Below are 20,991 nucleotides of genomic sequence, written 5' to 3'. Positions count from 1 at the left end.
AAATCTAGGTACGGTTCGATATTTTAAACCTACTAGTTTAAATATAACTTGAAAGGTTGACCCTCCATTCCTTATCCTCTCAACTCCATCTGTGTTGTACATTCCTTATACTCTCAACTCCATCTGTGTTGTAAAGCCTTCATCCTTGTGTGTAGGTGATATGCACACATACAACTATTTTAATTTTTTTTGAACTTTTCAATAAATTTTAGTTGAGCTATCTTAACTTTATTTTATTATGTTGGGTGAGAGATACTTAACACCATAGTTTGAAATTTCGTATCATGCCAGGGAAAATGGTTGAAACATATTGTTTCAGTAAATTTCCGAAACTCAATACCACTTGGAACCAGGACTCAAATTTTTAATCGTGTTGTAGTTTTGGATACTATTTTAGTATCGTACTAACGCTCCGATGCATGGTGTCCATGAAGGTTGAAGGAGGAAGGAGATGAAGCAAAGGAAGGAGATATTATCTGTGTTGAGTGATATCGAGTTTCAGTAATTTACCATTTCGACCTGTATGGTACAAGATTTAAAACCATGATTGACAAGGACAATGCCTCCTTCTGATGGTTCATCTTTTTCCTTTTTCAATTCCAATCCATTACTGGCACCATACATCGAAACATCAACACTATTTTGAAATAGTACTATTCCAGTCAAAAACCAAAACTTTAGTATAGTTTGAGATTTTGAACCTTGTTTAATGCTGAATTATACTGACAGTTATCTTTAATGCCATAGCTTCATGTGATCATATTGTTTATATGTAGGAGAAATGTGGTCTGCTAACATGTGTTTTTATTCTAAGAAATTTTAGGTTCTAGACTGCACTCTGGTGGGCATCTAGATGTTTTCATAGATGGATTTACTCCATGGTATTGAGTTTCAGTAATTTACTGTTTCGATCATATGGTACAAGATTTAAAATCATGCTTGGCACAGACAATGTCTCCTTCCCATGCTTCCTCTTTTTCCTTTTTCAACTCCAATCCATTATTGATTTCATATATCGAAATATCAGCATGATACTGAAATAGTATCATTCCGGTTAAAGACCAAAACTTTAGCACAGCTTGAGATTTTGAACCTTGTTTAACACTGTGTTATACTAACAGTTATCTTTAATGTCATTGCTTCATGTGATCATATTGTTTATATGTAAGAGAAATTTAGTCTGCTAACATGTGTTTTTATCCTGAGAAATTTCAGGTTCTGGACTGCGCTCTGGTGGGCATCTAGATGTTTTCATAGATGGATTTACTCCATCTACAAGTGTTGCTCCAATGTTCCCATTTTTTGAGACAACAGCTGAGTGGGATGACTACGGTGAGGTTATCAATCCTGATGATTACATAATTAAGGAAGAAGACAGGGATCAAGCATCTATGCAAGTAAGTTTCTGTGGATCAAGCAGAATCATGCAATGATTCTTTATGTTGTACTTAGTAGCAAGCGTTGTGATCATCCATCTATTTAATCTGTGAAACTTTGCTTCTTTTTTTTCCTCTCAAATGGATGAATTTTTGTTCATTCAGAGGATTCTCATATGGGGATGTGACATGGAAGGTATTAATAGAAAGAAGTAAAGAAGTACATTGAAGATTATATCTTTTAGACTTCAATTCTAACAAGTTTGGAAAATAAATACATGTAAATTGGAAATATACCCATCTAAGTAAATTCCTAACAAAATAAACTAAAGCAATCAGGAATCTAAACAATTCTTTAAAAACCTTCTCTCTCAAAGGAGGAGATGTTGCCTAATTAACCCTTGCAAATCAAAGATAAAATTCATTTCTATTTTGCAGCTTTCTTCCTCACATTCTTCTTCAAAAAGAACTTGAGATTGTCGAGTTGGGAAATAAGATATTTCAAATCAAGGTTTTATGGCATTGAAAATAGGTGCAAAGTGAACAACTAGGAGGCTCCTTTGAAGATGCCTAATAGTTGTTACGTAACTCAAACATCTCAGGAGCAATTTGTCAAAGTTTGTTCTTAGTACTTTGCATTATTTATCTCTTGAAGTCCCATCCAACGATCCAAATATTTCTGAATGCTTTCATGAGGAACATCACATCTAAGCATCAATTATGCTCTTGATCTGAAGAGTCGGCTTCATAGCTGTGGGAAGTGAAGACACTTGAGATGTAGAGCATGAATTGTGTGCAAAGAGGAAGGCTCAAATGTACCTTGATACACTAATAAACCTTCAGCATTAAAAATTCAACCAATGTTCAATTCTGCTGGGTGTTCAATTACATGAGTACCAATGTTTCTCACAATACGAAAAGGGCTAATATAATGAATATGAAGTTTTGTGAAAGAGTTTATAGGGAAGCAATCAAGGCAAATGTGGATAAACATACTTTATGTAATGCTCAGATATTAGTGGTTTTCTAGTTTAGGAATTAAAAGCTAGCTAGTACTCATGGAGGTTACTTTATAAAAGACCAAACGATGCAACATGAAAGTGTTATGATACCAATTTGATGTAGCACCAAGTCAAATCAAACTCACATAAAGTAGAGGATTCTTTCATAAAAATTTAACATAGTCAAATTAAACTCACTATGATACCAATTTGATTTAGCATCAAGGGGATTAAAGCCCCCTTTGCACCATTTGTGAATTTTTCTTGGGTTAGTTAAAAGATTCATGTTGTTGTTAGGAGGAAAATTGCATTATGTACTGGTGCAGATCATATGTATAAGGAGTATAACATGCCATGCCATCATTCCCATTCGTGCTGAATGTTTTTGAAAAAGATCCTTCATGTAACATCATACTCACTCCACTAGTCTCTTTTCTGTTGTAATAAAAATTGATGCTAATACTTTCGTTATTGTCTTTCCTACAAAAGTAAACATTGGTACAATTCTCAATGTAGGGACTTATTATCATATTGGGGAATTTAATATTGTTCTTTAATTTACCTACCTTAACCTCTATTGTGCTTACTCTCCTCTCCATCACAATCAACATCTCAATTCCAACAAAAATTGAAACATGGATAGTGCTAACTCCTGATGGAATTTTAAATGCACCTAATCTATTAGAAAGGATGCTTAAATATATTCAATTTGGATCATAGAAGATGAGCATTGATAGTTTGCAAAAAATTTCTTTGAGATCCAACAAGTGCCAAAGTCAACTTCCCCATTATTCCCCTTGATCGACCATTCTACAACTATGCTATGCTCGGTGATGGATGGCTTGATCAAGAATCAGTCTTACTCAATAGAGTTGGGTATTCTTTGATGGTGGAGAATAATGCAGAAGATAATTTAATTTTAGGTTTTGAAAATTTTAAAATAAAAGTTTGTTTGGTAAGATGTATTATTATGCTTCCAAAAATCATTATAAAATATAAACCATATGAACTTGGATACTGTTTTAGGAGAATGGATCACTTTTCACTTTATAAAAGGGCTCGACTCATGTAAATCTATCTTCAATTTAATGATATTTCCTGTTTTTGAGGTCTGTTCTTTGTATGAGATTGTTGGTTCCTGGTGTTTATCAAATGGATCAGGTTAGAATCTTGGGATTGGAGGGGCTACATGGATTTTGTTTTCATAACTCTTGAATTCCACGTGTGGTAGATATAATTTACATTTTTTTATTGTATGTATGCATCTCTTTTCTTGCTGCTGGTGTTTCATGTTTAACCTTTCTGTGCATGCCAGTTACTATTGGATTCTGTTTATTAGTCTTGCATCTAGTCTTGAAGGCAACCTATATCTACACTTATTTTTTCTACTTTCCTATATAAAAACAGCATATGTTTTGGTTAACTTTCCTAATCTTTCAGAAATTGGTGGAATGAAAACTTGCCAGGGAGATTACATTATTGCCCTCTAGATTCTGTTTAATTAGTCTTGAATGTATCTCGTTATCTCAGTACTTCCTCAGAAGGCAACCTATATCTACACTTATTTTTTCTACTTTCCTATATAAACTTAATCAACAGCATATGTTTTGGTGAAAGTTGAACTTATTTCCTCTTGACTGGTTTGCAGGGAGATCTAGACATTAAGATTGAAGAAGGCTCGACTTAACTCCTTCTAAAGTTGTTTCTACTGAATTGACTGTAAGCTAAATATTTATGTTCTGGACTTTTATCCATATCCATATAGATTTATTTTGTGATTTATGTGTAATATAATTCTTGCGTCTTATGGTGTAATTCTTGCATCTTTTGGATTCATCTTTACTCCTTCATCGGAGACAGCATAACCTAGAAACTCGAGGATATTAGTGAAGAACTCACATTTCTTCAAATTGGCGTATAGTTTTTGTTCCCAAGAATGTCATTAAAGTAAATGACCACAAACCTTCCAATAAAAGGGTTAAACACATGATTCATTAGTTGCATAAAGGTGTGGGTGCATTGAAGAGGCTGGACGACATCACCATCCATTCATGGAGTCCATGAGTCTTGAATGTAGTATTGCATTCATCTCCATGTTGTGGTAGTATTTTTGAAAAGATCACAACACTAGAGTTGATCTAAGAGATATAGGCGAGGATTTGGGATACAATAGCTGATAGCAATTTTGTTCACATCCCTACTCTCATTGCACGTGCACCAAGCATCATCTTTCTTAGGAACAAGCAAGGTTATTGCAACACAAAAAATCATGTTCTCTCTAGGTCTAGGCCCTTGTTGGTAAGTTCTTTCACCTGTTTTTGCATCTCTATGTGATCTTCTAGACTCATTCAATAAAGAACCAGGAAAGAAGTTAATGTAATGATGAATATCCCTCATAGTTGGGGAGGTATGTCATGAAGGACAGCATCTACAAACTCTTTTAAGAGTGGTACTTCATGGGGGTGCTTCGTAGCATATTAATTTCCTTCTAAAAGATCAAGAGCAAAGGCTGAGCGTAGAGTCTTTTACTTCCCATAAAAACTTGGTTCTGGAGAGCAAATTCTGCCTCTCATTTTGTTGGTTTGGACATCCCAACAAGCTTGGAAGAGCCTAATACAACATTAGTGGATCCGTTGTGATTGAATAAGTGTTTTGATAGACATTATGAAGAGTTCTTTGGTCAAACTGCCAAGGTTTTTCAAGAAGTAAATGACAAACATCCATAGGGATCACATCACAATAGACTTCATCCTTTTATTTATTACCAGTAGAGAATTAAACAAGGCAACACTTACTCATTTTGATTTCTTCGTTCTTATTTAGCTTAGTGAATTTATAAGGCCTTGGATGATTCTCTACTAGGAGCTTTAGTTTCTTCACCATTCTAGTTGAAATAACTTTCTCAAAGTTTCTTCATCAATAATGACATCACAAACCTCTCCATGGTGGGCACATCAAGTATGTAAAATATTATGATGCAACCAATAGGGGTCATCCTCCACACGTTGATAAAGAGCTGATCTTGATCAACAGATGATATCCTCTTTTGTTTGGATATCATCTATTTCTTCCCCATAATTAGTTTCTTTATCTATAAGAGTGATGATGCGCCGATTCAGAGAGTGTGTTATAATATGTTCATAACCATGACACTTAAAACATTGAAGAGGAGTGTTAGCTTTTGATGGCCTTACGTCCTCCTTGCTTTGTGGTTTTCCTTGAAGGTGTCAGGTGTGATGATATGAAAGGTATTGTGAAAATAATAACACTTTGGTTGGAAGAGCTCCCTTTAGGTTAAAAGCGATTGCTAGATGGGGCTTGACCTCCTTTTCTTGCTTTTCAACCTTGAAGGTCAATTTGATGACATTAGTAAAATTTCAAGATGGCAGAACTTCACAATATTTGATATTACTAAATGTAAGCCACCCAGATAATGAGTAATGGTTTTCTCCTTGAGTTCTTCTACATCACATTTGAGCTTAAGAAGCTCAATTCATTCAATATTGTATTTCTTCTACGAATTTGCCCTGCCTAAAGTTGTGGAATTTAAGATACACATCTTGCTCATAGATTATCAGCAAAAACTTCTTTAATTCCATCCTGTCTCATTTTTTGATCTTCGTTTGCCTTCACATTCTCTATGCGTGTTTAGATTATCTCATCAAAGAGAAGCATATTTCTTAAGGTTAATGGCCACAAGCTTCACCTTTCGATTCTCAGGAATATTCTTGTAGTCAAACACTTGTTCCATGGTGTTTAGATAATCAATGAATTCAGCAGGATGCATCATGTATGGAATATCAACCTGTACCTTGTGCTATGTAATCACTTATTTATGATCAATCTCAAGTTGAGAAGTTTGACATTGAAAATAAAAACCTAAAATCACAAGTTGAAGGGATGAAGAAAGCTTTTTTAAAAAAATTCTCTAATAGCTCCAAATATCTACACATAAATATAGAGAGCCAAATGATGAATTATAGCAAGGTCGGATTGGGATATGAGTTTGAATCCAAGGAAAAGTCCTATGCTTCATTGATTGTTAGAGGTCAACTACAGAACAAATCATATGCACCATTTAGATATTCCATTAAGAAGGCCAAGAAGGTAGAGAAGAAATGGGTGCCTAAAGGAGTACCTAGTTAACCTAATAGGTTTGTTTTGAGTTCCCAAATATACATTTTGTCTTTTTAGATTTGGTTAGGGTGTGCCAATGAATGGGGGGAAGAATAGTTAGTTCCTTATGAGTTGGTGTATGTGTTTGGTTCCCCTCACGCTTTGTAATACGTATAATTTATATGCTTAATTGCATAAGGTGGATAGTTGCAATATCTGATTTTTTTTATCATGTTATATTAGTTGAATGATGCTCATATGTTAGATACATGCCATGTATAATGCATGATTTATTTGATTGTCTTGGTGTAACTAAAATCATGTTAACTTGTATTTTAGGCACACACTTGATATGTACTTGACAAATTTAACATGTAATTTGACAAATAGTATTGATATGATTGTAAATTCACCAAAATTGCCTAACCATGAACACATGTAACTTAGCCATATGTGTGTTATTGTTAGAGTGATTGGATTAAAGAAACGGTCGATAGAGGTTGGTGAATCTCATTCATGCCTATGCAGATTAGCAACGAAAAATAAATAATGACACAGTCAAAAACATACTACACAGCAACACATGCATTTATGTGGTTTGGTAACCCTCAGGTTCCTACTCCAACGGCCTATGATCCTTTTGGTGGATCACTCCTAGACTCTAACTTTTCCCTTCAGGATCATGCATCGGAGGTGCAAAAAGCTTTACAAATTGATTAAACATAGCAAGAGGTTTACCAGGAATAGGGGTTTTATAATAAGACATAAGAAAACAAATATTGTGAAACGTTGTTGTAGATAATTGTTCTCTATTATTGTTATTTCGTGGATTCTTGAACCCTTAAAATTGTCGCCTCCATGAAATGAATCTTTGACTCAATCTTGCTGAGTTGGTGCTCATTACTCAACTACTATGCATCGACTGTTCTAACCGATTCAAATATATCACAATCATTTCCTTCGGTGATGACTTCATCCAAGCTTCACTGGTCAACTAGACCTTCACTTGCCGATTGGAGAGTAGAGAGCTTCTTTTCTCATTAAATTTGAGTTGACTACTCAATTGACTCAACCACTAGTTGACGGGAGAACACTTTCTCAACTGGTGTGTTGATTACAACTCATCTAATGACTAAGTCTACTTAAGTTGAGTTCTACTCATGTTTAAGTACATTTTCACTCAACTCCCAGCTTACCACGCAACTCTCTTCTACCACAAGACCTCCTCACATCAAGATTCTCGTCTCTTGGATGCATCGAGCTCTCGGCTGTCTTCCCATGCCTTCTCACTCCATTTACGCAGTCCGCCTTCAACTATCTTGTATCAAACTTTTTATCCCGTAGACGCACCAAGTCCTTGACTTTCTTCTTGTGCCATCATTATTGCTCTGCTTACATACCCCAGTTCCCAAGCACAAATGTTCCTTGTCCTGTTGTTTCTCAGGTGTCCATATCACCCTTCTTAGATCTACGACCCGAGCCATCGAGTAACTATGACCTTAGTCTCACCAAGTAGTCCAAACGTGTGTTTTTGTCGAGTCTCTTCACACTCAAACACACATTAAATCACAAGGTGAGGCCTAACTTAAGTCTTTTGCACAAACATCAAAACTCATAGTCACAGCAGACCACTTAGTATATAATTGCACCAATAGTTATCATTTAGAGAGGTATTGATAATTTATCATTGATAATCATATGATGCATGTTTTGGAACGTTAAGTATTGAAGATTTTGAATCATTTCAAAATCGTTCCAAAAATCATAATGTAGAATCATTTTATGTAAACCATTTTTCCTACTCTTAAGATATAATATTAAATGTGTATGCAAAACTGGATGATTTTTAAATTTTTACAAAATTACTTATCATTTCTAAAAATAGAATTTTGAATATTACAGAATCTCATCAACTAGCATATCAATGAGTTTTTCAATGGAAAAGCAATCCCAACTTCAGAAATGTTGCTTTATATCTTTCATGCACTTAGACTCATTTTGACCATTTATAGCATGTTAAATTAAATTTTGGGCACAAAATTGACACCTAGGACCATGCTCATGATATTTTAAGTGTTAGTAACAGTTACAATTTAATCCCATGACCACAATTAAAAGGAACTTTTGATCCTTGGGTGCTCATCCTCCTCCTATACATGTTTTCTCATTTCTTGATAGAAAATTTGTACGTTTTTCATGATTATATCTTTGAATGGGAAATGTGCCATGTTTGAAATGCTTAAAAGCTCAAATGCTTACATGGATTGATCACCATGCCTGATTGTTATTTTTATGATCGTGCTTGTATGTCTATATTTATCATATGTTTGATCTGTCAACATGTGGCAAGGGAAGAAATATTAAGGTTTAAGTCAGTATCATCCTTTAAATTAGAAAATAAATCAGAAAATAAAGGATCGCCTCCATGGAAGCTTAACTCGAGAGCAGTTAGCCCAGATCGAAGGGTGATTAGGCTGAGAGGCAGCTTTGACTTTTGGATTATCTTTTTAATTTTGGTATCCCTGATTTAAATGAATTGTCAAACATCAAAAAGGAAATAGGAAGAATGTTGGAAAATAATGCTTTTGTATGGTTGGGCTTAGCTATATTGTTTTGATGTGTTGCAATATGGTTTAAGTTAGGTGTGTTTTATGGATTGACATATGCATCTAATGTGGAGGTAATCATGATGATTCTATTGGAGATTGTACATGGTACTTGTGGAGATTATTGACATAATGGGATTGAGTTGTTGAAGAGTTGTGCCTGGACTTCAGAGTTTGAGTTGACTACACTAGAGCTCGAGGAGGAGTTCGGTGTACTTGAGAGCTATTGGCTTGAATGGATTTATCACTTGGGTTATTGTGCTAAGAGCTCGTGATAAGCTCGGTGAACTTGAGGAGCTGAAATCAATCCTAAAGATGAGTGTAATTTTGGATTTTTCTTTGGGTAGATATAACATTATCATAATAATATTTTGTTTGCCTAAGTAGTGGGTGAGTTAGCGAGGGCTTGGTTGCGAAGCCTTTGATTGTGATATGAATTTCCAAGTTATATTTTGCCAATTGAGTCTCGCGTCCAGCCTTTATTTAAGCTCAAGATGGTGTGTTAGCTAAAGGGACTACTCAGGTTGTCAATCAATTAGAGCTGATCTTTAGTCGACTACTAGCCAATCAATTGGCCAGAGGGTATAACCATATAGAATGGTTCTTTTCAAGCAACAATCGATCAAATAGATTTTCAGTCGACTAGAGGCGTTGATGTTATAGTCGTTACCATCCAACGGTTGCATTTAAGCATTTAGTTGATTGGAGCCTTTTTCAAGGCAACTAGAGGGAACCAAAAATGATCTATTGGAAGGATTTGTGTATAAACTCTCAGAGAGCTTTTGGGTATAAGAAATACATGAAAATTCTCTTGAATCTCCCGTGCTTATAGTGCTCAAATGCCCAAAAGGAACCAAGAAAGTTTGGATAAACATTGAAGGCTTCAACATCTAGTGTTGTTTCCTTTCATTCCATTACCTTCATTTCATTAGCTAAGGGAGGTGAGAATTCATGAGTGTGAAACCTTTGTTTAAGATTAAGTTTGTTAACCTTGTGAATTGTGATTGGTTAGCTTGATGCTTAGATTGTAGAGGTTTACCCTATTACCTATTACCTCATGTAAAAGGCTGGTAATAGTGGAGTTATTCAGCCATGAAGTAGGAGCAGTTCTTCAAACCATGTAAAGTGATTGTGCTGGTATTATTTTTGTTGTACATTAACTTTACATGATCAACCAATCACATACAAGCGCACTTATCTACTAATTGTTTGCTTTGTGTTTTGTGCGACAATTAGAGAATTTGAGTGAGTCATCTATTCATCTACCTCTCGAGTTAGATCATCTCCGGCCCTTCATCATCTTCTTTTTATAGGGGCTCTATTGCCCTAATAACTATTTGAGAAGGTTAGCTTAATGGCACTATAGGAGGTTCACCATGTGACAGTTAGAGGAGGCATAAAGAGGAGCACGAGGATTCTAACGAAGAAGTTTGATAAGCTAGGTTTCCACCTTGAGTTGATCCATCAGCTTGTGATCCACTTGAAGAAGTTCCTCCAAGATCCACGAATAGCTCAATATGCATTCTTCCTCTATCATTTCTTCTTGTTCTTTTTCCCATGCTTTCTCCAATTGATCAATGTAAACCAACAACACCTTGGTAAGTCATTGGCACCACAGACACATCTCATTTTGGCATGGAACCAAACTTTAAACATTGATTATAAATGGTTGTCAAATCAAGGTTCATATATTGAATTGTTTTGACAAATTTTTAATTGTGAATTGTCGCAAGTTGTAAATGATAAGGTTCATATAAAAATTAAAAATGTGTTTAAGAAAAAGACCATTTTATTTGGAGTAGCTTTGACATCCAAAAATGTGCAAAACAATGAAATATTCCATTTGATAGCATAATAGTATAGATGGAAGTTTATGTTGATTCATAACAAAGTATATAGGTTTATTTGTACACTGATGATAATGTGCAAATTATTGTTTATTTTATTAAGAATTGATTTGAAATGAGCAATAGAAAATTTTATTGGTAATATTTTTTACCAAGAAAAATTATTGTTGTCAAATAGAAAATGACTATTGACTAATATTACAAGAATTCTAAGTCATCATTAATTTCTCTTGCATTGCCTTTTTATAGATCGGATATGGCAAGCATTGATCTTCTCAGTCGTTATTAAGTGTAGAATCCACCTTGATTATTGTTGACTTTGTCTCTCCATGTGAAATATTTATTCTGTGTGACTTTGAGATTCTACTCTATTGGACCTTTATATTTCTATTGTACTACATAAGTTAATGCTTCTGCTTTTATTCTATAATGATTTAGATTTTATTTTATTGTATTGGGTGTTATTCAATATTTTAGTTGGTTAGATTCACTTTCGACTGTCTGATTCAAATTTTAATAGATTTTATTTCTTATTTTTAGATTAGTATAAATAGTATTGAATTGAACTGAATTATTACAACTCTTTTCATTTTCAATTTATATGTAAAAAATCATATCATTTTACATGTGAATCTTAATGTATTGTAAGGCACAAAAATTCTGAACCGTATGAGTAATTCTTATCATCATTAATTTGATCACCAAAACTTTGAACGTTTATTCTTATCATCATTTATTTGTTTATGGGTAAGTTTTAAAATGCCTCTCAAATTTGATTAATATCAAAACACCACTAAGTTTTCCATTTTACTGTCAAAATGCCCCTATTCAAACCGAAATACCTATTTTATCCTTCTAAATTACCTTTTAAATCATTTATTTGTTAATGGAGAGGAGCATTTTGAAAACAAAGAAAGAAACCTTAAGGGGTGATTTTATATTTATCAAATCTTTAAAGGTTTTTTGAAAAATCTAATAAACATTAAGAGCCATTTTGAAAATCACCCGTTGTTTATCATTGCCAACTCATGTTTCAGGTGCAAGTGAAGTGTGGATTGACTTACATGGATTTTGAAGGTCGATCAGATGGACGTTCTGTCAAATCAATCATTGGTCATGTGGCTCCCTTAAAACTTGTATGTGTCACAAGCTAACGGAAACATATTTTCCAACTACCTCATGTCCATGATATCAAATTTTCATGGCCATCTTGTTTATTGCACCTTAATTCATGCTCTTGATGTAGACAATGGGAAAAATAATAACCACTGTATAATCTGTGAAATTCTTTTTTAAGGTTCTAGTGCATGGATCTGCAGAAGCTACTGAGCATTTGAAACAACACTGTGCAAAACAAGTTTGCCCCCATGTTTATGCCCCGCAGATTGAAGAAACAATTGATGTTACCTCTGATTTGTGTGCCTATAAGGTATTATGTCAGCATTTCTCTTTTCTTTTCTTGGTTGAGTGCAATTGATTTTTTTTTCTAATTAATGACATAATTGAAAGACTGTAACCCTAGTACAGCATAGTGATTATATTATCACATTCCTGGGGGTTCACTTGTTTCTTATATATACACAGGTCCAGCTTTCAGAGAGATTGATGAGTAACGTTCTCCTCAAAAAGGCAAGCTTGTTGCACACCTTTTCTAGCTTTCTTGTTGTTATTCGCTTTATCTGAAAATAGTCGTGAGTTTTTTTTTTTTTTTTTTTTTTGTTTCACTTGCCTGTTCAATGGGGGTGGTCATCATTCTTTCAGGAAATAATGGTTTTGAGCACATAAAATTGTGTATCAATTGCATCTTTTGTCTAGAGAAAAAGTAAATAGCAATTGAACATTCCTGCTTGGAAAAATGGAAATTATTGGTTGAACTGCATGGTTTAACATTTTGATTAAGAGAATAATTATTCAGTCTTCTAAAATAGTTTTCCTTGACCTCTTGTAGTTGCGGCAAGAAAATCCATAAATTAGTGTTTACTCATATATAACTTTGGATTTGTTAAACATTTAAGGCAAACCTTAACTGATGATGATAATCCTACTTGATGAGTTTGTTATCATTTCCATGACAAACAATTCATTTAAGAATAGTGCACTGATATAGGTGACATCTAATTTGCTATAAAATTATGAAAATCCTTCTTGTTTTGTAACTAAATGTAAGTTTCAATGCCAAACCATCATGTTGTTAAGTTACCAATGTCTGATTCAATACCCAGTTATCTTTCATGATTAATAGAATAGGCTTCTAAGAGGTTGCATCTATTTACAGCTAGGGGATTATGAAATTGCATGGGTTGATGGTGAAGTAGGAAAGACTGATGACATGCTTACTCTGCTACCACTCTCTTCAGCTCCTCTACCCCACAAATCTGTTCTCATAGGAGATCTGAAATTGGCAGATTTCAAGCAGTTTCTTGCTAGCCAAGGTGTCCAGGTATTCTTTTTCCAGGTTATCATCTGGTTTGCCGAATATCAATGGCCTATTATGTTTGATTTTAGATAAGACAAATAACTCATACCAAATTCAGATATTACCAAAAAAGTTGACAAGTAAAGTATGCACGCCTTATGCATCTTCAATCAATATAAACCACAAATATTTTTATTTTCTCTTCAGGTAGAAGTTGCCTCGGGTGCCTTGCGTTGTGGTGAGCACATAACTTTGCGCAAGATCGGCGATGCCAGCCAAAAGGTGAACAACTCTGAATATTATTTGAAACTTTTGAGTTCAGTGGCGGAATGGGAACCTTACCCATCATATGGATCTCTATAAATGATTCTTTTTTTCTTTAGAGTACATTCCGAACTGTCATCTTTTCATGTCCAATAATTCTTCTAAAAGCATATACTTCCTTGCGGTAGTTCCAATTACACTTTCATTTGTTCTAAACTCATCTTTTGAGCTGCTATTTCAAATTCTTTTATCTAATCTAATATAATTTTGTTCTAGGGTGGGAGTGGTCCTCAGCAAATTCTCATTGAAGGCCCATTGACAGAAGAGTACTACAAGATACGCAAGTATCTTTATTCGCAGTTCTACCTGTTGTAGAGTTCACAAAAAAAAAAAAAAAGAGAGCTGTAGAATTAATTGTTTAAACTAATCGAGCAATTACTTTGATCTTCTGTTCGGTCAGACGGCAACAGATTCTGTAACTGGATGGAAAAACATCCATTTATAAACACTTAGGCTAGCTAGGTGTGTTTGGTTTAAGTTATCATGAATCAAACATAATGTTAGCTTAGCAGTTAAGGCAATACATGAGATTTTCATTAGATCTCCCTGAATTATGTTAGAAAATACCCATGAAACTTGTTTGTTATGTTACTCATCTTCCAAGCATAGAACCAAGTTTCCATTATCATCTTTCAGGTGAACTCATGGTGCACAAGCCATCCAAGATTCCAGTTGCTAGGTACGACTGCTGGTGATGGAACTTAAGTTCGAGTTCTGCCTTGGTCAAAAAGAGTTAGGGACTTGCATATTGAGCATTATAGGTCCATCAAACTGAAATACATATTTCACCTTACGGACTTATAGTGCTCAAGATGCTGCAAGTGTGCTGCCCAAGAATCCATGTGTTCTCGCACTTATGGTTTGATGACTATGAGTCTTCTACCAAGGTGAAATATCCATTTAACTTAATAGACTGACTTTGTTCAAATAATTATAAGTGGGAGACCAAAATTGGGAGCCTAGAGCTCTCATGAATTCATACATGCACTAACATTAGCATTTTGACCGTTATTAAGTTGAATAACATTTTCAACTTAATAGAAGACCTACAACACTTAAAAATGCTGGTGTGAGACTACTACCATTGTAATCTTAGAGCTCTCATAAATTTAGCACTTGCATTTTGAGCATTGTTTGTAAGTTCATGAAAGTAATGATCATTTCATCTTAATTGTATCATCTATAATGCTCAAAATGCAAAAGCGAGATCAGGATGGACTATTAAGGTGAAATAATTATTTCATCTTGATGAATTTAGTGTTCAAAATGCAAGTGTAAGTTAGCTTCGTCGTGGTTAATTGTAGTTTTTTGATTTATTTCTTCACAGATGATCGTGAGGTCGATCGTGTGAGATTGTTAGGATGGTAATTTTACTTTTTGTTGGAGTGTAAGCTAGTCTCCTATTAGCAATAGGCAGTTCTAGAGCTTTTATAATGGCTAGCTAGGTGGGTGGGTGGGTGGAGGTAGGTAGGTAGGTTAAGGAGAAATGAATGGATATATATTAGATTATGTCACCACGAGATGAGATGCTCCTAAATAACTAGTCAAGAGACTCAGTCAGTTGTAGCAAAAATTTAATTAAATCGATCGAATTTAAAAATTCAAATTGGTTATTTCGTAATTTTGATTATTTTTTAAAAAAATTGATTAATTCGATTTGATTTTGATTTTAAAATTTTTTATTTGGTTAAATCGAATAAATTGAATTAATTAAAATAAAAAAATAATTTATAAATTTTTAAATAAGTAAATTTATAAATATCTAATTAATTGAAATTTTTTTAGAATATTTAAAATTTTTGGTTATTTTGATTAATTTGGTCGAAAATTAAATTAATCGATATTTTATCGATTCGGTTTGTTCGGTTTTTATTTGAAATTTGATCGATTTGGTTAGTTTAAAAAAATTTAGTTCGATTATTTTAAAATTTTAATTATTTTTTAAAAAAAATTAATTAATTCAATTTAATTTTGATTTTAAAATTTTCTATTCGATTAAATTGAATAAATCAAATTAATTAAAATAAAAAATAATTTATAAATTTTTAAAAGTAAATTTATAAATTTCTAATTAATTAATAAATTTTTTAAAATATTTAAAAATTTTAATTATTTTGATTAATTCAATCAAAAAAATTAAATTAATTGATATTTTATTTTTCAATTTATTTAATTTTTATTTAAAATTTAATTTTAATTCAATCAATTTAGTTTGATTTGATTTTAATTAATTCAGTTCGATTCATTTATTATAATTAAATAATATATCTTAATTTGTTGTTGCTTTGTTATAAGAAATCATCGTTCGAATAGTGATGAGTGAAAACCATATGAGCCGTCTTCATCCTGTCGACGGATGTGATCGGACGATCAAGATCTTGGATCCCATCAAAGACCTGTACTGTTATATTGCCCGTAAAGTATGGTTCCCGCCGGCCAGGCTGTGACCTCTATAAATTTGCCCTTTTCCTTCCTTCCTTCCTTCCTTCCTTAAACCCTAGCCTCCCAACTCTAGCCGCCGGAGATATGGACCCCGTCGTCAAATCCAAGGCCTCCAACGGCGTATCGCCCGGCGGCAACTCCAACCTCGTCCTCATCCTCGACTACGGCTCCCAGTACACCCACCTCATCACCCGCCGGATCCGGCAGCTCTCGGTCCTCTCCCTCTGCGTCTCCGGAACTAACTCCCTCGATTCCATCGCTAAGATCGACCCTCGCGTCGTGATCCTCTCCGGCGGGCCCCACTCCGTCCACGCTTCCGGTGCGCCCTCGTTCCCCGACGGCTTCCTCGAGTACGCCGAGGAGAAGGGCGTCTTCGTGCTCGGCATCTGCTACGGGATGCAGCTAATCGTGCAGAAGCTGGGGGGAGTCGTTGACGTCGGGGAGAAGCAGGAGTATGGGAAGATGGAGATCGCCGTGCAGGAGGGTGAGTGCGGGCTTTATGGGGCGGAGGTCGCTGGCGGGCATCAGATTGTGTGGATGAGCCATGGAGATGAGGCGGTGAAGTTGCCTGAGGGTTTCACGGTGGTCGCCAGGAGTCTGCAGGGATCAGTGGCGGCCATTGAGAACAGATCAAGAAGGCTCTATGGTCTCCAGTACCATCCGGAGGTAACGTTTCTTTGAATTTTTTTTCTTGTCTTGTCTGTTTGCCAGTTGCTCGTATGAATTGTCAAGGCATCTTTCTTTCTTTCTTCTTCTTCTTCGCACAAGTGGAATTACATGCGCTTCAATTCAGCGTGAAGAGATTCATTCTAGTGTGTTATCAAATGTCCAATTTCAAGATCCAAACTTTAGATCCTGCTGTTACTCGCTACCAAATTGACAATTTCTGTTGATTTATAAATAACCTGCCTTTAGAGGTTTATGGTGACAATGATGTTAACGACATTTTTTTTTTTAACAATTCAAACTTCATGTCTGCATCATGAAGTCTTTTTAGTTTTGTGCGCATTCCGCAATTGCTTGGGTGTTGTAGTAGAACTTTTTCAGGCCATAAATTGAAGTTTGAGAATGCAGTTATAACATTCATATATCATTGTCATTTCCTTTGGATCTGATAGGTCACACATTCTCCTCGAGGAATGGAGACGCTCCGACATTTTCTCTTGGACGTTTGTGGGATCTCTGCTGATTGGAAGATGCAAGATGTACTCGAAGAAGAAGTTAAGGTTATCAAAGGTATGGTAGGGCATGATGAGCATGTGATTTGTGCACTATCTGGAGGAGTTGATTCCACTGTTGCTGCTACACTTGTTCACAAGGCAATTGGAGATAGGCTTCATTGCGTTTTTGTTGACAATGGCTTATTGAGGTTAATTACACTCCTTTCTTAGTGTCGTTATGAGATAAAAGATTGCTGTCATTGCATCTATTTGATACAATAAACCTTACCTTCTATAGGTACAAGGAAAGGGAAAGAGTCATGTCAACCTTTGAAAGCGAGCTGCATTTACCAGTTACTTGTGTAGATGCCTCTGAGCAGTTTCTGAATAAGCTTAAAGGTGTTAAAGACCCCGAGATGAAGAGAAAAATTATTGGTCACGAGTTCATACACATTTTTGATGAATTTGCTATAGAACTAGAGAAAAAATTGGGGGGAAAACCTACTTTCTTGGTCCAGGGGACTCTCTATCCAGATGTAATAGAGTCTTGTCCACCTCCTGGAAGTGGAATGTCTCACTCTCACACAATCAAGAGCCATCACAATGTCGGAGGGCTTCCGAAGGACATGAAGCTAAATCTTATTGAACCACTAAAGTTATTGTTTAAAGATGAGGTATGATATCCAATTACATGACATTTTTGCTAGCTATTGTATGACTCGGTTATATATTTGGGTATGCTCCACTGCATGATTCTAACATGCAAGTGCTTGTAAGGTACGAAGACTCAGACGCATTTTGAATGTTCCTGAATCATTTCTAAAGAGACACCCATTCCCTGGACCTGGCCTCGCCGTCCGCGTGCTTGGCGATGTAACTGAAGGAAATGCTTTGGAGATTCTTCGGCAGGTTTGCTTGATGTCGCCTTCTTCTTCTTGTTGTACTTTGTTTGCGCCCCTCAAGATACCCTCTTATAAGATATTTTCTAGGTGGATGAGATTTTTATCCAGTCAATAAAAGAAGCTGGCCTCTATGATTCCATCTGGCAAGCTTTTGCTGTTTTTCTCCCAGTGCAATCAGTGGGTGTTCAAGGAGATCAAAGGACACATTCTCATGTCGTCGTACTTCGGGCAATTACTAGTGAGGATGGAATGACCGCAGACTGGTTAGTTCCAAAACATGATTCTTGAAGTAATAGTGATTTGTTGCACAATTGCTAAATTTTGTTGTGAAATCCTGTTCAGGTATTACTTCGATCATAAATTCCTCATCGACGTGGTTTGAAAGATATGCAACAATGTCCGTGGCGTCAATCGAGTGTGTCAAGACATAACATCGAAACCACCTGCAACTGTGGAATGGGAATGAGTTGGAAAACAGATGAAGATCATCGACTTGTTAGTTATTCTGCGGCAGTAGTCGTTCCAACCGTAAGGTATAGACACACCGCCTGTATCAGCGTTATTTGTGATGACCGCGTTATATATATATATGAAATCTATTAAATTAGTAAAGGTATTACATTTTGTGCTGTGTTCAAAGTATTAGTTTAACAAATTTTAGGACGATTTCTAAATGTTGCCTTGATTGCAATGTACGATTTTGATATTCTGCACATTTTATAATGTGTGATTTGTCCGTGATAGAGTATTGAAGGCGTTTGGAATCTTTTCTGATGTTCGAAACATAAATAGTATTTATTTATCTGTTGTTGTGATGAGTCATGTATTATAAGGCGCATGTAAGATATCAATAAATATATATATATATATATATATATCATTCATCCTAGCGTATGTGGTTAGAACTTGCATTAATAAAGATAATTATTAATTTTAATTTCTCAAACAATCAATATAATGTAATAAAATAAAATTTTGATAGTATTAGTTATAAATGTAAAAAAAATTTATATGTATTGTTATCGCTTATTGCTGTTATGATGATTATTTATAGTTGATGTGATAATTTATACATTGTCATATTTATAGAAGTTAATAAAAATAATTGATTTGTAAATATAATTATAATACAAATGTAGAATTATTTGACATATAAATTTGTTGTAAAATTGGATAGTTGTGTTTGTCATTGACACACTTTGATATTCACTTCCACGACATAACTTGGATATTTAGATTGATTTTTTTTTTGATGATGTCAATCTTTCTCATATTTCTTTGTTTTTATTGAAGAAGGATCAAGGCCTAGACTGAAAGAAGCTCACGTAGAAATTGGTGGGGTGATTGGCTACCAGCAGTACGACAAATGGATGAGCAGTTGGAAACAACTGTAAAGCTAATAGAAGACACTATCAAAAGGACGATTTCTTTTAGAATCTGATGCTTTTGCAGATATGGTGGACCCACAGAAGGATAAAAATCACAAGCACCATCAACTCATCGTATCCTGTAAAGAGTGCAATAATGTAACTGAGTGCGATCACAAGCTGTAAAGGTGATCAGCGTGATATAAAGTCAAGTGATCACGAGCTGTAAAGTGATCAATGAGTGACTTAAAACTGATTCTCTCTTATCAGAGAGGAGGAAGAGCATGTGATGATGGGGCCCAATGAGCGCCCAACATCTCTCCTTCCCTCTATATAAGGGGAGTTAGTAAACCCTTGCAGAGCACAAATCAAGCGATCCTTGAGCTTTACTTGGGGAATTGTCTTGCAAATTAATAAGAATACTAAAGGCCCTATCCACAAAATTCATCCTGTGGCTTTCATTGTTGTATGTTTTACTAATATTGATATCTTAAATTTTGTTGTAGATAGAATCAAATTGTTTATCCAAGAAGTTTGTCTCTTTATCAGTCAGATGCATCATCAATTAATATCAAGGTTTTATAGGATAACTTCGAGTGCCTTGATATTAAAAATCTTTCTGGATCATCGATGAAATTTATTCCCCAAAGCATATATTGTTTCAACTTTTGCATTTCGTGTCCATTGTTTGAATATATACTTATCAATCAAATGAAACACTTGGTTAATACGAAAAAAGCTAACATATGCTTGCATGGAACGTCCTCGAACTCAAATTTTCTACAGCTACATGATATGTAGTCTCTTTGTTTGTGATGCATGAACACTTTTGATTTAGAGAAAGAACAACTTTAAAAATTCATCACATGATAAACTATTAATTCAACTCTTATAATATTTATTGCACATAATAATCATGACTTTTATTCATTTTACTTTGAAACAGTTGGGTTTCATATGCATGTTTTTAAAATTTTATGTTTCTCTAAATATGCAACGGAAGCGTAATAAATATTTTATTACTATTTACACATAAAATTCACACTAGAATACACATGCATGTAAACATAATCATAGAAATGTCATAAATAACTTATACCTTTTGGATGATGTGAAACGAAAACGACATCAACTAGTAATTTTGAAAAAGGTTGTCTCTATTCGTATTCACGTTGAGATCTTCTTGAGACGACTTTTTTAAGTCACGTGTTGTGTCTCCATTTTAATAGTGGTCGAAGAAAGGAGATGAACGATCTGAGAGAAGATCTACGGTCCAATTCAGTAATTGGTGCTTCAAAGCAATTCGACGATACGAATCGGATTGAATGGAGGTGATCGCACCATCGTTCGAAGGACGAACGATTCGCTATTAACAAGGGGCAACGAATCTAATGGCGTAGGAGTTCCGACAATAACAATTGCTTGTCAGAACAA

The 20,991-nt window shown here is 34.8% G+C and overlaps 2 protein-coding genes across 3 annotated transcripts in view; both read left to right on the top strand.

Moving 5' to 3' along the window:
- The window catches only part of LOC141848009 (cleavage and polyadenylation specificity factor subunit 2), a 42,027-nt gene extending 27,988 nt beyond the window's left edge, over window positions 1–14,039 (top strand). The window contains 9 exon segments of the mRNA XM_074736122.1: window positions 1,216–1,397; window positions 4,026–4,053; window positions 4,056–4,096; window positions 11,984–12,082; window positions 12,244–12,375; window positions 12,531–12,575; window positions 13,222–13,386; window positions 13,570–13,644; window positions 13,903–14,039. Coding sequence (XP_074592223.1) covers window positions 1,216–1,397; window positions 4,026–4,053; window positions 4,056–4,096; window positions 11,984–12,082; window positions 12,244–12,375; window positions 12,531–12,575; window positions 13,222–13,386; window positions 13,570–13,644; window positions 13,903–14,001 — 866 coding nt within the window. The 3' untranslated portion in view covers window positions 14,002–14,039.
- A 2,173-nt stretch (window positions 14,040–16,212) lies between these two features.
- LOC141847944 (uncharacterized) lies at window positions 16,213–19,565 on the top strand. Of its 2 annotated transcripts, XR_012603440.1 has the most exons (7): window positions 16,213–16,794; window positions 17,247–17,497; window positions 17,587–17,962; window positions 18,066–18,197; window positions 18,278–18,453; window positions 18,533–18,723; window positions 19,487–19,565. XR_012603440.1 is itself a non-coding variant. In XM_074736050.1 (6 exons), exons 1-6 carry the CDS (start codon window positions 16,213–16,215, stop codon window positions 18,570–18,572), a joined length of 1,557 nt encoding a protein of 518 aa, XP_074592151.1. In that variant the 3' UTR covers window positions 18,573–18,766. The 2 variants fall into 2 exon arrangements, 1 of the variants encoding a protein (XP_074592151.1); XM_074736050.1 differs by lacking the exon at window positions 19,487–19,565 and having other exon boundaries at window positions 18,533–18,766.
- The last annotated feature ends 1,426 nt before the right edge of the window (window positions 19,566–20,991 follow it).

This window comes from Curcuma longa, chromosome 16 (assembly GCF_044706935.1).
Source record: "Curcuma longa cultivar G26 ecotype Majalengka, Jawa Barat chromosome 16, ITB_CL_G26_1.1, whole genome shotgun sequence".
Lineage (NCBI taxonomy): Eukaryota > Viridiplantae > Streptophyta > Magnoliopsida > Zingiberales > Zingiberaceae > Curcuma > Curcuma longa.
This window is presented reverse-complemented; position numbering and strand designations above follow the sequence as displayed.

Excerpts from the sequence above, each read along its gene's own strand:
- LOC141847944 (XM_074736050.1), top strand. The coding sequence starts at position 16,213 with ATGGACCCCGTCGTCAAATCCAAGGCCTCCAACGGCGTATCGCCCGGC. Across the intron at positions 16,795-17,246 it reads GTCTCCAGTACCATCCGGAG|GTCACACATTCTCCTCGAGG; the intron begins GTAACGTTTCTT and ends TGGATCTGATAG. Across the intron at positions 17,963-18,065 it reads AGTTATTGTTTAAAGATGAG|GTACGAAGACTCAGACGCAT; the intron begins GTATGATATCCA and ends AGTGCTTGTAAG.